This window comes from Garra rufa, chromosome 3 (assembly GCF_049309525.1).
Source record: "Garra rufa chromosome 3, GarRuf1.0, whole genome shotgun sequence".
In the NCBI taxonomy this organism is placed as follows: Eukaryota; Metazoa; Chordata; class Actinopteri; order Cypriniformes; family Cyprinidae; genus Garra; species Garra rufa.
The window spans coordinates 6,124,491-6,140,702 of record NC_133363.1 but is presented as its reverse complement, the minus strand read 5'-3'; the positions used below and the strand labels follow the sequence as shown (position 1 = coordinate 6,140,702).

Genomic DNA, 16,212 nt, shown 5'->3' with positions numbered 1-16,212 from the left:
TATACAACACTCATTGTTTACATAGAGCACAGAGATTGTGGGCACAGCGGCTATTCAAAATGGTAATTACTTGTGCTTATCCTGATTGTTCAAACCGATTTAAAGCTAAAAGATCACGTTTGCTTGCGCAAACTCATCCGGGACTTTTCACTGATTTCCCCTTACGGCGTTTGCGTATTCTACGCCAGAGCACATACACATGTCACGATCCGGATGATAAGCTCGTGCTCAGGACAGATGGACGTGGCTGTGTATCAAAGGTAAAAAATGATATAAATACTGTTCAGTTTCTCACAAAAACCAATCATTTAGTGTCGTCACGAGTCGCAGGGTGTAATTTGGATTTGTCTGTGCATGTTTTTGTTTACTTTTAAAGGTTTGGTGCCCATCCACATCCATTTTATGGCTGGCAGACTGCACCGGTTTTTGTTAAAAATCTTCGTTTGTGTTTTTCTGAGGAAACAAAGTCACCTACATCTTGGATGCCCTGGGGCTAAGCAGATGAACATCAAATTTTCATTTTTGGGATAACTATCCCTTTAAGTGTGAATTCAATGTAGTGTTGTTGGAAACTTAATCCAATTAAATGAAAAATTAAAAATTAGTTGAGTGCTTTTTACCTACTTCTTGTGTAGGACTTAAATACATATTTATATTTATTTCATAATTATTACTATAGTGCTTGAAATATGGTTATAGTGTACTGCTGAATATATTGACAAGCATTTCTAGTAAACTAAAATATAATTTAATGTAATTTCTTTTCTCTTTAAGTACACAAGTGACCTTTTATGTCATTAATATTATATGCAAGTACAGTTTTTTTCAAATCAATCAATCAATCAATGAATGTACAATAGTATTTTATGTGACTGAAACCATACCACAGTTTTGCATAGTAAATCTTCAAATGCACATTCATACAGTATCATATAAGATCTAATAAGATTTGAGAGCTGAAGCAGATGAAGCTGAGTGAATGAACTGTTATTTGTTGATGTCCATGTCATAGAGTCATCTTTGGAAACTACTGCCTTTGAAACATGTTCAAATCCTAATTCATGGGTGTCCCCTCAGTTTATTGTGTCAGTAGTTTAATAGTGGTTTTGATGCTTTCAAGACTTGTTTAACTCTGGAGACTCTCATTGCTTTACTCTTCATCCTTATGCTTCACAGCCTTTTTAGGAAATGTTAAAAGAAAGTATTCTCACGAGAGGCTTGTTCGTTTAGAATCAGTCTCCAAGGATCGTGTCAGAGGAATAGTTTATTGTACTCTCAAATAAATTAGGAAATTGGTTCATATTTGAGGCCCAATACACTGCAGTCAGTTTTGATTTTGAACTATGTGACATCAAATTCCAGCATCTATGAGCCAAAGTCAATAAATTCATTCATAATCCTTTGCTACTTTGAACTTAATAAAAGCTCATCGGATAACACTTCTGTTTAGGGAACACTATTTACTGTTAAATAGTTGCTTATTAGCATGCATATAGCATATGGGCTGTTAATTAGTGCTTATAAAGCACATATTAATGCATTACCATATTCTAGATTACCTAACCCTGCCTAATAGCTAGGAATTTAAGAGTTTATTGAAGAAAAACTGGTAGTTAATACTGGATATGCATTCTCTAATCTAAAGTGTTACCACTCATCATCTCTAATAGCTCAGATTTTGCAGTGGCATCTTATTAAAATGGTAAAGCAACAGCATTGTTCAGCAACAGTTTCTAAGCTTAATGAAAACTTGGCTTACATTTATTTCCATGTTAATATCTGTTTACTTTTTATTGTATCTTTGTAAAAAAGTAACCACAAAGAATAAGGCATTAATATGTGCTTAACTAGTCTTAATAAAAGGCTAATATTCTAGTCAGATGCATACTAATATTCAATTAGTAAAGAGGCTGTAAAATAAAGCATTACCATAATATTTAAAACTACAGATTTTTATTTATTCATTTTTAATGTCTGTAATTTTTAATGTTTCTGAATAAAGTCTTTTGTGCTCACAAAGACTGCATTTATTTAAAATATAAAATATAAAAAATATAATAATTGTGAAATGTTATTACAATTTAAAATGACTGTGTTCTATTTTAATGTATTTAAAAAGGTAATATATTCATGTGATACAAAGCTGAATTTTCCATTTGTGCTGCTCAATATTTTCATCATCATTTTTTTCAGGATATAATATAAATATAATATAAAGTTTAAAGCCACATTTATTTGCAGTGTTGCCAATTTTGTTCAATTGAATGGAACTTTGCTGAATAAAAGTATTAATTTATCAAAATAAACAAACAAACAAATCATGCTAATGCCAAACCTTTAAAGGGTAGAGTATGTGCAACTGTATATAAGCATATAAAAACCTCATGATATATGTTATAGTAAATATTTTAAAGGAGTAGTTCACTTCCAGAACAAAAAAATTACAGATAATTTTCTCTCCCCCTTGTCATCCAAGATGTTTACGTCTTTTTTCAGTCGTAAAGAAATTATTTTTCTTGAGGAAAACATTTAAGTTTTTTTTCCAGTTTAAAACAGTTAGGGTGTCGAAAAACTCCCATTTCGTTTTCTTACCCAACTTCAAAATTGTCCTACATTGCTGCAGAAGTACCGACCCAGTGTTTACAACGTGAACATACAAAGATGATCAAATGCCCTTTACAAAAAAAATGTAGGACAATTTTAAAAGTTGAAGAAGAAAACGAGGTGGAAGTTTTTCAATATACCCTGTTTTGAACTGGAGTGCATGCAAAATAATGATCGTTTCACTAGATAAGACCCTTCTTCCCCGGTTGGGACTGTTTAGAGCTCTTTGAAGCTGCATTTAAACTGCATTTTGGAAGTTCAAACTTGGGGCCATACATATCCACAATATGGAGAGAAATACTGAAAGGATTTCCTTTAAAAAAACTAAGTCTTTACGACTGAAGAAAAAAAAGACATGAACATCTTAGATGACAAGGGGGTGTGTACATTATCTGTAATTTTTTTATCTGGAAGTTAACTACTCCTTTAAGGCTGTATATAGGTCTTATTTTTCATTCTCATTCTGATCTCTATAGACTCCACTGTACATTGTTAATCACGGTGAGGCTGGACCAATCCGCTGCAACCGCTGTAAGGCCTACATGTGTCCTTACATGCAGTTTATCGATGGAGGACGACGCTACCAGTGTGGCTTCTGCAGCTGCGTTAATGAAGGTTGGTACTATACTGTTGAGACTGCTGAGTCCTTAACTTTTTACACACAGCATTATGGGTAAGGGTTATTTGTCTGTGCAATCATAGCTAAAAAAAGTGTTTCTAAAAATGTTTTTTCACTACCTTTCCAGTTCCAGTGCAGTATTTCCAGCATTTGGACCATATGGGGAGAAGAATGGATATGTACGAGAGACCAGAGCTGTCTTTGGGCTCATATGAGTACATTGCCACACTGGATTACTGCAAGGTAACAGAAGTTGTTTAAAAAATATTAATAGATTATATTTGATTCATTTATTTAAGTCCTTCACTAACAAAATTTCACTCTAGAAATGTAATGGGTAGAGAGTATGTGGATTATTAAGACTGTGTGTTTTGTTTTAACGGGGTCAACCTGCCCCAGGAAGCAGCTGAGAAAGGTTTCTTTCTTGGCAGCCACATTGCATATTTTATTTCAGGCATATACACGTAAATCTTGATAATAAACAATTTATGCACAGAGTAGAGCAAAAAAGACTCTTTATTTGACTATACAGAGGCAAGTTTCAATTCAGTTACTTTTTTTATTCTGCAAGCAGGTCAGCTTAAAGATGACTTTCTTTTTTCAAGATACATAAAATTTATATTTTGCAATTTGATTGAAACATTTTATACTTAATACTAATATTTTTATACTAAAGTCAAATGTTTGCATACACCTTGCAGAATCTGCAAAATGCATTAAAGGGATAATTCACCCCAAAATGAAAATCGGATGTGTATCTGCTTACCCCCAAGGCATCCAATATCTAGGTGACTTTGTTTCTACAGTAGAACACAAAGAAAGATTTTCAACTTTTCAACCGTTGCAGTCTGTCAGTCATATAATGGCAGTCAATGGGACCCACGGCTTTGAGAGTCAAAAAAACAGACAAAACCAAATAAACCCTGCTGCTTGTGAAGATACATTGAGGTCTTAACACGCGAAACAATGGTCTGTGCAAGAAACTGAATAGTATTTATATAGTTTTTTTTTTTTAACCTCTGATCCACCGCAATGTCCAACCGCCCTGAGCACATTCACAACACGTGCACGACAAAGAGCAAGCAACCATAACTTCAGTCAAGTAGGCTCAAAAGTTGGGAGTTGGTGAAAAGTCAACACTCACAGATGAGTTTGTGCAAGCAAACTTAATCATTTAGTTTTTAATCGGTTGCAACAATCAGTATAATTACTATTTTGATCATCAGATTGGACGTTGTAGTGGATCAGAGTTAAAAAAATTATATAAATACTGTTAAGTGTCTTGCACAGACCGATTGTTTTGAGTGTTAAGATCTCGATGTATCGTCGCGAGCCGCAGGCTTTAATTTGGTTTTGTCTGTGTATGTTTTTTTGACTCTCAAAGCCATGGGTCCCATTGACTGCCATTTATATGACTGACAGACTGCAACGGTTTGAGTTAAAAATATTGGTTTGTGTTCTACTGAAGAAACAAAGTCACCTACATCTTGGATACACTGGGGGTAAGCAGATAAACTTCAAATTTTCATTTTTGGGTGAACTATCCCTTTAACATTGCCCTGAAAAACTATTTAAAAAAAACAATATAACAGACAAATTTACTAAAATTACCTGGTTCAAAAGTTTGCACATGCGTTTGTCATTACCTGGGTGATCTACAACTTCTTTATGTGTTGTGATAGTTGTTCATGAGTCCCTTGTTTGTTCTGAGCAGTTAAACTGCCCATTGTTCTGTATGCAAAGTTCTCCAGGTAATGCACATTCTTTGGTTTTCCAGCATCTTTTTTGACCTTTTCCTACAAGTGGATATGGCATTTTAAGATCCATATTTTCACACTGTGGACAACTGAGGGACTCATACACAACTATTACTAAAGCAGCAAACATTAGCTGATACGCAAGAAGGCAACATGTAATATTAATGGAACAGTTCACCCAAAAATGAAAATTTACTCCAAGATGTAGATGAGTTTGTTTCTTCATCAGATTTAAAGAATATTGCTCACCAATGGATCCTCTACAGTGAATGGGTGCCTTCAGAATGAGAGTCCAAACAGCTGATAAAAACATCGCAATAATCCACACCACTCCAGTTCATCAATTAACATCCTGTGAAACAAAGCTGTGTTTGTAAGAAACAAATCATAATATGCTTCCTCCAGTGAAAAAGTCATCTCTTCTGAATTAGGAGAGAAATATGCACAGATCAAGCACTGTTTACAAGCAAAAATAGTCTAAAATAGTTCTAAACAAATATGTGGGTGCATTTTTATTGTGAGACAGCAAAAGGGGATGCACTTTTTCGCTGGAGGAAGCATTAATATGGATTATGGACTTGGAAAAAGTAAGAAATTCTGAAGTTAAAAATGTTTTGATGGATTTGTTTCTTATAAACATGCAGATTTTTCATGTGTCGTGAGACATTAATTGATGTACTAAAGTGGTGTGGATTATTGTAATGTTTTTATCAGCTGTTTGGACTCTGGTCATTCTGACAGCACCTATTCACTGCAAAGGATCCTTTGGTGAGTAAGTGATGTAATGCTACATTTCTCCAAATCTCCTGAAGAAACAAATTCACCCACATCATGGATGGCTTGAGGAGAGTACATTTACAAAAAAAGACAATTTGGGTGAACTATTCCTTTAAAACTATATATTTTTTTGAAACTTGAAGCTTTGTGTAATACATTCTCAAGGGTCAGAGAGAAAATCAGACTGTAACCTCAAATTACCTTGATTTCTATTCAGTTATAAGACTAAAGAGATCCATGACACATTTTTGGCCCAAGTCTGTGCCTGGGTTCCTCATCTCAGCCTGACACCATAATCTTCTATCTGGGCTCCTATTTCTCACAGATGTTTAGCTATATTTGAGGATCAACTCCCGCAGTGCCTAATAAAATCATCACAGCTGATATCTACTGCATACTCCTTGTTGGAAGTAAAATCAAGGAGTCTTTATCGTGATCCTACTGCTCACAGTGTTGTGGTTTGAAAGACTGTAATATGTTCGTCTTTGCTTTTCTTTACATAAGAAGAAAAAACTTACTCATGCATATGATGTGCTTTTACATGTTTGCAAACCTTATATGCATTCTCTGCCACAGTGGCTAATATGTATACAAAGTCTGTGAAGAACAAGCAAAAATAGCACGCTTTGAAGTTCATGAACTGCCATAATTAATTCTGTGATGTTCTTTTCTGTCTTTAAGAATAATAAACCTCCTAATCCTCCTGCCTACATCTTCATGATCGATGTCTCCTACAACAACATAAAAAGTGGACTTGTCAAACTAATATGCGAGGAACTGAAGACATTGCTGGACCGACTTCCAAAGTAAGATGAGCGATAATGTTTACATGTTGAAAATGAGGCAGAGAAAAATGATAAATCACTATTGTTCTGCATAATAGCATTTTGTTTCTTTGTTGCACTCGGATTTTAATTGTAGATATGCACTTTCTTTCTTTTTTTTCTATTTAACATCAAGATTTCAGGTTAAAATATATGTTTAGGGAAAAAATGTATTGCAAATGTCATCGATCTCTTTACTTTTAAAGTTTTTTTTACCACCAGGGTTATCATTAACTAAAATTAAAGCCATTACAAAAAGGAATAAAATAAATTCAACCTAAAAGTTAAATTTAAAAATGTATTGCTAAAAAAAGATGCAATACAGTTATTTATTGTCCTGGTATATTTAGCTAAAAAATGCAATAAAATGCAATAAAATAAATTCAACCTAAATGTTAATCCTAAAAATTTAAATAAAATAAATAAAAATAGCACAAGACAAAATGGAAGATTTAAAAATAAAAGCTAATTTAAAATATTAATAAAAACTATAATATTATAGAAATAATAAATACTAAAATAATACTAAATAACACTGGTCACAATTTGTAAGTAAGTTTTTTTTTTTTTTTGTCAGTTTGCATAATTGTTTGACATAATTTTTATACATTTTATATAATAATTTTTGATGTAATTTATATTTTTATATGATTATAGTAAATAAATTATACAAAAACGTAAAAAAATAAAAATTACACATTTTTAAGCATTTAGGTAAATTGTGAACATTTGACCTGTCAGTGTCCCATGTGCATCTGTCAAAAAATATACATATTGTAGGTGTCATTTGCTATTATTAGTTTACTTTTAAAGTTTTTTTTAACACCAGGGTTATTGTAAACTAAAACAAAGCTATTAAAATACATTGTTGTTCATTGAAATTAAACTAAATTAATATTTTACATTTTATATGATTATAATTTTTGATCTAATTTATATTTTTATATGATTCTTAATAAATAAATTACGTGAAGTAAAAAATAAAGCATTTAGTAAAATTGTGAACATTTGACCTGTCAGCGGCCTCTGCGCATCTGTTGACTCTTTACTGTTGGACTGATATTTAGCTGAAGGAATAGATCATTCTGTTAGCATTTTAACGTTCGGACAGTTAAAGACTGTTAAGATCTGAGTTTGACTAAAGATATATTTAGGATTGCTTTCATCCCCCATCCCACACACTGACGCCCAGCTCCAGGTGTTTGGCTAGAAGGATCTGTGGAGTAAAGTTGAAGCCTTGGGCAGAAGCCACCCCTCCGTATTCTGTCGGAACCTCTCAGGTCAAACACATGTTCATCTCAGCTACTATCAGCTGGGAATGTGAACAAATCCAGCTGAAAATGAGCCCCAATCCCCTGCCAAATATGGTAACGGGAGAACAAGCACGAAAAAAAACTAGGGAAAGAAACAATTCCAGTATCTCATCATTTGAAAATGTCTGCCTGAAGGAAGTCAGGAGGTTCAATGCGGCTCTAGTTCTGCAACATTTCCAAGTATTTAAATGTTTCATGGCACACATGGCTTCAATTATACTGTTTCTTTGGGTGACGGCCAGCTGAAAGGTGAGCTTTTGATTCACCTTTGAGGGACTTTTCAGACTTTTTTCGCCCTTGTAAACTCCTTACCTCTCCTCGGCTGGTTCCTAAGGGTATGTCCTTATTTGTTTGGGATCTGACCTCACTGTGAAAGCAGTCCGGTAGTGCACTCCAAATAAGCTTGTATTATATCTGATTTCTCTCCTCTGTTCCTGGCTTTGCTTGCTAGATTGCGCACAGTTAATGAAAACCATATTGGACACCCTGAGTCTGTTGGGGTCTGTTAGGGTTTGTATTGGAGAGTTGGTCTCTAGCTTAATGAGAGACTTGGCATATATGGACTGATTCAAACCCTCACCATGTTTTACAATCTTATAAATGTAGCCATAGAAAGCTACCAAGCCCTGATACAGACATCAATCTGGAATGCTTGTATTATACTGGCACATGTAGCTCTCCACTATCAGTTACTACACAGTGCTCTGGTAAATGTTAGATGGTGAATTATGCACATTTCTTTAAAGTGATGAAATACTGAATGTGAAATAGTGTCATTTTAAGCTCTGAGAAGTGGTGAAAATTTACGACTGATATGGGTTTCATATGAGTGAGTGTGTGTGGCAAAATGACGATAGCACCACCTATACACATTCAATGGAGTGCGCCTCGAGCTAGGCTTTACATACATATATGAAAATTGGCACACACATGTAACACACTAATATCTACAAAAAAGTCTCTTGGAGCAAAATCTGAAACCCAACAGGAAGTCTGCTATTTGGAATTTTCTCCACAGATTTTGTCATTTTTGCCATTTTCAGGTGTCATACTTGAATGAACTCCTCCTAGAGATTTATTCAGATCAACACCAAATTTGGTCAGTCTAATCTAAAGCATTTGTGACATTAAATTGTGAAGATCTAGATTTTTCTGTAGAGGGTGTGTCCATGACAAATTTCAATGTTTCATACAATGTCCGATCTGCCCAAAACTTTGCATGTGTAACAAAACTCCTGACCTGAAGACATCTACATGCCCATATTCACCTGCTAGCAACTGGAAGTGGCATGTTTAATGCTGTAACAAACTCCTCCTATAGATTTAATGATATCAGCATTATATTTGGTCAGTCTAATCTGAAGGCCTTAGTGATGTTAAATTGTAAAGATCTTGAGTTTTCTTTAAAGGGCATGTCTGTGGTGGCCACTGTTTCAATGTTTCACCGTGGAACATAATAATAAATGTTTTTTTTTTTTTTTTGAGCAGCAAATCAGAATATTAGAATGATTTCTGAAGGATCGTGTGACTGGAGTAATGATGCTAAAAATTCAGCGTTGAAATCCAAGCATAAATTGCATTTTAAAATATATTTAAACAGAAAACAGTTCTTTTAAATAGTAAAAATATTTCAAAATTGTACTGCTTTTGCCGTTCTTTAGATCAAATAAATACAGGCTTGGTGAGTAGAAGAGACTTTTGGCTTGTTGTGTATGTGTCCTGCTATCTGCATCTGCAAGTATACTCAATTACCATAGCATATCTCAACTGCTTAAATTGTTTTGTGTATGTTTGCAAAATATAAAATATTATTGGCTAGCTCTAATTTGCTAAATGCAACTATAAGGCTATAAAAATTCATTTTAGTTGACTTGAACTTCAATTTCCTTATGCTCTTTGTCTTTTGAAGAGAGGAGGGAGCAGAGACTTCTGCCATGAAAGTGGGTTTTGTCACCTATAATAAGATCTTGCACTTCTATAACGTGAAGAGTGCTCTGGCCCAGCCGCAGATGATGGTGGTCTCTGATGTGGCTGAGATGTTTGTACCACTTCTCGATGGATTCCTTGTCAACTTTCAGGAGTCTCGAGCTGTCATCAACAAGTAGGTTCATTTCTATTTGTCTGTTATCATATATAATATTTGGTATTAGTCATAAAATCACCATTCAAAAACAACAATTATTATTAAAGGGATAGTTCAACCAAAAATGAAAATTCGGTCATCATTTACTCATCCTCCACTTATAAAGTAAATGCATTGTTTTATACAACAACAAAAAAAGAAAAGATTTATCTGTGCACATTTAATTATTTTTTTTATTAGCAAATGACAAACCTAAAATAATCAAATAAAGTCCTGATCTACAAAATCAAATCTTGTTCTTCATATACATGTCAAAATAGAGAATAAAAGACAATCACAAATCATACTGACTTTATAATTGAAGTCTAATTAAATTAGAGATTTAAAGTGTGAAATTTCTAACAATTCTGTCTGGAAACATTCCACTTTCATAACTGATTTTGGTAATAGTTATTCTTATTACAACAGTATTCATAGTGCATATACAGGATCTCACAAACATGAGTACACCTCTTACATTTCAGCAACCATTTTAGTAAATCTTCTCTAGGGACAATACTATAGAAATGAAACTTGGATATATTTTAGAGTAGTCAGTGTGCAGCTTGTATAGCAGTATAGATTTACTGTCCCCTGAAAATAACTCAACATACTGCCATTATTGTCAAAATAGCTGGCAACAAAAGTGAGCACACCCTAAGTGATAACAGCAGTATGTTGTTTAACCATGCAAAGCCACATGTCCTATTCATCATGTTTATGTTTTTGTCTGCTTGACAGGACCATACAAAGTTGTGTATCTTGTATTAGAGAAGTTCAAATTTTTGTGCTTTGAGTACAATTCTCTCATACTGACCAATTCAACATGGCATCTGATGGCAAAGAACTCTCTGAGGATTTAATAATTAGAATTGTTGCTCTCCACAAAGATGGTCATGGCCATTAGAGGTTCACTGTAGTTACACTACAGTGGTCAGGGTCATACAGAGGTTTTCCAAGATGGGTTCCATTCGGAACAGGGCCTGCAAGGATCGATCAACAAAGTTGAGCACTCGTTCTGTGCATCAGGTGCAAACAGATGCATGAGTGCTGCCAGCATTGCTTTAAAGGTTGCAAAAGTAGAAGGTCAGCTTGTCAGTGCTCAGACCATACGCCGCACACTGCAACAAGTCGGTTTGCATAGGCGTCGTCCCAGAAGAAAGCCTCATCTGAAGCTGGCTCACAAGAAAGCCCGCAAACAGTTTACTGAAGACAACCTGACCCAAGAGCATGAATTACTGGAACCATGTCCTGTGGTTTGATGAGACTGTAACATCAACTTGTTTGGCTCAGATGGTGTCCAGTATGTGTGGCGATGCCCTGGTGAGGAGTACCAGGAAAACTGTGTCTTGCCTACAGTCAAGCATGGTGGTGGTAGCATCATGGTCTGGGGCTGCATGAGTGCTGCTGGTACTGGAGAGCTGCAGTTCATTGAGAGAAACATGGATTCCATTATATACTGTACATTCGGAAGCAGAACATGATGCCTTCCCTCCAGAAACTAGACCGAACGGCAGATTTCCAACATGATAACGATTCCAAACACACCACCAAGATGACAACTGCCTTGCTGAGGAATCTGAAGGTGAAGGTGATGGGTGGCCAAGTATGTCTCCAGACCTGAACCCTATTAAGCACCTGTGGGGCATCCTCAAGCGTCTTACATCTAGCATCTCTGTGAGGAGTGGAAGAGGATCCCAGCAACATCCTGCGCAGCTCTGGTCAATTACATGCCCAGGATGATTAAGGCAGTGCCAGATAACAATGGTGCTAACACAAAATATTTACATTTTGGACAAATTGACTTAGGGTGTTCTCACATTTGTTGCCAGCTATTTTGATAATAATGGCTGTATGTTGAGTAATTTTCAGGGAACAGTAAATTTATACTGCTATACAAGCTGCACATTGACTACTCTAAAATATGTCCAAGTTTCAGCTGAATAAATAAGCTTTCCATTGATGTATGGTTTGTTAGGATAGTCAATATTTGGCTGAGATACAACTATTTGAAAATCTGGAATCTGAGGGTGCAAAAAAATCTAAATATGTAAAGTTGTACAAATGAAGTTCTTAACGATGCACATTACTAATCAAAACGTAATTTTTGATATATTTATGGTAGGAAATGTACTAAATATCTTTACTTAATATCCTAATAATTTTTGGCATAATAGCAAAATCGATAATCTTTACCCATACAATGTATTTTCAGCTATTGCTACAAATATGCCCATGCTACTTAAGACTGGTTTTGACATATGACATGTTCTTGTTTTAAAACAATACAACTAATTAAGTAATAATTAATTATGCAAGTAGTGATATACATATTAAATTTAACATCAGTTAATCTATACTCAGAACTTTATGAAGGTTCTCTATTATTGTTGTTAATGTGACTTTGTGTATTATTTTCTGTAGCCTTTTAGATCAAATCCCTGACATGTTTGCCGACACCAATGAAAGCGAGACTGTTTTCGCACCAGTCATCCAAGCTGGAGTGGAGGCGCTAAAGGTAAAAACAAATCTAAGAGGCTAAACTATTTACCAAACAATGACATCAGTCCATCTGTAGAATCATTTTATAATTGTACTTCCATATTCAGTGGTGTCAAAAGTATTCACATTCATTACTCAAGTGGAAGTATAGATACTAAGATTTAAAAAGACTTTTGTAGAAGTTGAAGTATCAACTCAAGCTTTTTACTCAAGTAAAAGTATTAAAGTACTGGTTTCAAAACTACTTAAAGTAAAAAAGTAAAAGTAATGTAAGGAAAAAAATGCCATTGAGGACAAAAGCTTAGGCCGCGCCACAGGGGCATATTGTGCACTACCCCACCTCCCCAAAAAACATTTCTAAAGGCCATAGTGACTATGTTATATTAAAATGTTAATGTTGAAAAATTTGGAATGCACTAGGCTACCTGTTTTAGCTGCATATTTGCCCATTGAAAATAAATGCATTTTATTACAATGCAAATACATTAAAGAACCATAAATGTGTACTGAGCATTAACATGTGTTTCTTGGAGCGGAAGATATGATCATTAGTTGCTGCCTATAAGTATTGTTATCGCAACATTGTCAATCGCGTTGTCAATCGCAAACGTTTATTTATTCAAACGACTTTCTATCAAACTACCTACTATAGCTTCATTTGCAGAGGATGAAGAGAAAGCACCCGTTTGATAAATAAGCAAGTAGTAGAGAAATAAGAAGTAATCTTTTTTGAGTAATGACCCTAACACTGGCTATATCCTTGCTGGAGTGCAGGGCTGGACTGGGGTTAAAATTTGGCCATGGACAAATCCAGCCCTTCCAGCCCACAAGTTCCCCCGTGAGTTTTGTTGGATTATAGGGCCTTTAATTAAAGTAAATAAATGAATGAATAAAACAGGACAGAATCAAATAATGTTAGATACTGAATTCAAATGCAACTTTTATTAATAATTTATCAAATTAATAATGCATTTTTGTCACATAGAAATGCATGCAGTAAAGCATTGATTTTGAGCTAGAATGTGGGACTTTTATTGCTAATAAATTCTGTAAAAATTACTTTTATTTTGTAGAATGTAAACAAACATATTTGTTTACCCTTGATTTCTACTCTATAGACACAATTTTTGAATTTCTCAAAGAATCTTCCTTTATGTTCCACAGAAGAAAGAAGTTCAGGATTGAAATTACATGATGTTGATGACAATCTTTATTTTTGGGTGAACTGTCCCTTTAAAAACTTTAATATCTGTAGTAAACACCTCATTTATATAAGGCACTGATATTTATCTTTAATCAGTCTCTTACTGAATTAACATTTTACTCCAATTAAAATGAATTACAACTTAACATTTAAAAAGATAGAAATTATTGCTTAAAATCCAGATATTAACTGACTAGTAATAGTAAGATGACGTCACAAGAATAAAATTACAATGGTTATGTTTTTTTTTTAAATTATTCATAATAATAAACTATGAAATTTTTAATAGAACAAAATGACAGTAATTATGTATTGACGTTTATCACTTTACCTCCTCATGCAGCTGTTTTCAGCAGCCCAGCAGATACAGAACCTTTAACTGCCTAACACCATCCTGTGTTAAATCTGAATGCGTCAAGCAACTTCAACTTGCGCTATTTATCACTTTGCATCGCGCTGTGCGGGTGACTGATTCTGCCACTTCACACTTTTGGGGTATTTGCAGTTTTGAATGTCATTTAAAATAGCGCATAATATGCGGGAGGTCTGCCTCTCTTCGGCGATCGGCCCACTACCCCACCGGCCCACCGGGAATGTCACGGTTCTCCCCGATGGCCAGGAGTGTGACGTGATTTGTGTCATGTCACGTGCAGGTGTGATGGATCGTGTACAAACCAATAGGGTGTCCGAATGGTATATACTTCTCATCCAACCACAACCAAATTCACTCTATGTGGATGGCGCGATTTATGGATAGGGTTTTTTTTTAACGATGACATGAATTAAAACAAGCCAAAAAGAAATAGGAGTAACGAGTCTATTTTTAAAATGTAAGGAGTAGAAAGTACAGATAATTGCGTGAAAATGTAAGGAGTAGAAGTAAAAAGTCGTCTGAAAAATAATTACTCCAGTAAAGTATAGATACCCAAAATTTCTACTTAAGTAAGGTAACGAAGTATTTGTACTTCGTTACTTGACACCTCTGTCCATATTTAGCCTCATCCTTTAGTTGTTTTTGACGTTGTTCAACGAAAGTGCACTTTAATACTGCAAGCAGGCTTTGTTTGCTAAACATGCAGTTGTTTCTAGGGCCATTGTTTGAATTCACAGGACTGGGATGACGTTCCTGCTTATCATTACTGGCGACAGCGCTGGTGTTTCATAATATTTGTCTTTGAGTGTTTGAGAAGTGTTTAATGGCGCATTCAGTCCGTGACCTAGTTTTCGGTCATTGCTCTTCATCAGATATTTTAAATCAAATACTCTTAATACATCCAGGCCTGTCAGAATAAACCATCTCTGTTTTATGGTTTTATATTTGTGTGATATAACTTTTTCTCTACTCAGGCAGCTGAATGCAGTGGCAAGCTCTTCATCTTTCACTCCTCCATCCCAACAGCAGAGGCTCCAGGAAAACTGAAAAACAGAGATGACAGAAAACTAGTGGGTACGGAGAAGGAGAAGGTGAATATTTAATTTAATTACATTTAGCAATTACCCAAATGTAATTTAAATGTATTTAAGATTCCCAATTCCCAATCTCAGCTATATATTTTTGCATGAAGGCCCTAAAAGTCTTAAATCAACTTATAAACAATTTAAGGCCTTATAAAGACTTTATAGAAAGTTGCTTGCACTGCAAAACAATGCATATTTTTTTAAATATTTTTTAATAAACATTTGCTTAAGATGCATATTGCAGATGTGAATTCTTGTTTTTAGTGAAATTAAACAAAATTGAGCTTGTTTAAAACAAGTACAAATATTTGTCAGGTTTTTTTCTTTTCTTTGAATGACGTTGTTTTATGATCCAGATATTTGTTCATTTTAACCACAAACTGATTTCAATTTGATCAGTTTAGCATTAAACCAAGAATTATCTTGTAATTTTGCTTCTCAAGTAAATGTATCTTGATCCCTTGCCATGGGATTTTTTTCATGTCCAATGTTTTTTTTTTTTTAATGTCCAATGGTTGGCATCAGATCTATTCAATTTTTTTATGTAAAATGTAATTAATGTATTGTAAAACCTTGAAGTGTTGTTTTAGATTTGGAGACTGTCTTTACTGTCTTAAAAAGGTCATAAAGTCTTAATTTTCCTTTCATAAACCAGGTCGAATGTTTTACAGTAAGTGCTTTTCAAAATACACATTATTTTAAAGTAGCTTTACAAATTTATACTGATACGGCCTTATTGCTTCAAACACCAAAATCTGAATGGAGTTTTGTGTATGTGTTGTCAGACTCTGTTCCAGCCTCAGCGGGGTGTGTATGAGCAGCTGGCTAAAGACTGTGTGGCGCAGGGCTGTTGTGTCGACCTTTTCCTGTTTCCCAACCAGTATGTGGATGTAGCCACCATGGGCGATGTGCCCTCACATACCGGCGGCTCCGTCTACAAGTACAGCAACTTCCAGGTAAATGATAAAACATGCTGTGAATACAGTGCAAAATAGGGTCTGAACTCTTTTGTTTTACTGTCCTCTTGTGGTC

General features: G+C 34.8%; 1 protein-coding gene across 4 annotated transcripts in view; it reads left to right on the top strand.

The window, feature by feature from the left end:
• Window positions 1–16,212, top strand: part of sec24d (SEC24 homolog D, COPII coat complex component) — a 34,633-nt gene that overhangs the window by 5,142 nt on the left and 13,279 nt on the right. For all 4 annotated transcript variants that reach the window (XM_073835619.1, XM_073835618.1, XM_073835617.1 and 1 more), the window contains exons 8-14: window positions 3,081–3,219; window positions 3,351–3,466; window positions 6,439–6,563; window positions 9,804–9,995; window positions 12,441–12,534; window positions 15,070–15,186; window positions 15,966–16,136. In XM_073835619.1, coding sequence (XP_073691720.1) covers window positions 3,081–3,219; window positions 3,351–3,466; window positions 6,439–6,563; window positions 9,804–9,995; window positions 12,441–12,534; window positions 15,070–15,186; window positions 15,966–16,136 — 954 coding nt within the window. The remainder of the gene's footprint in view (window positions 1–3,080; window positions 3,220–3,350; window positions 3,467–6,438; window positions 6,564–9,803; window positions 9,996–12,440; window positions 12,535–15,069; window positions 15,187–15,965; window positions 16,137–16,212) is intronic.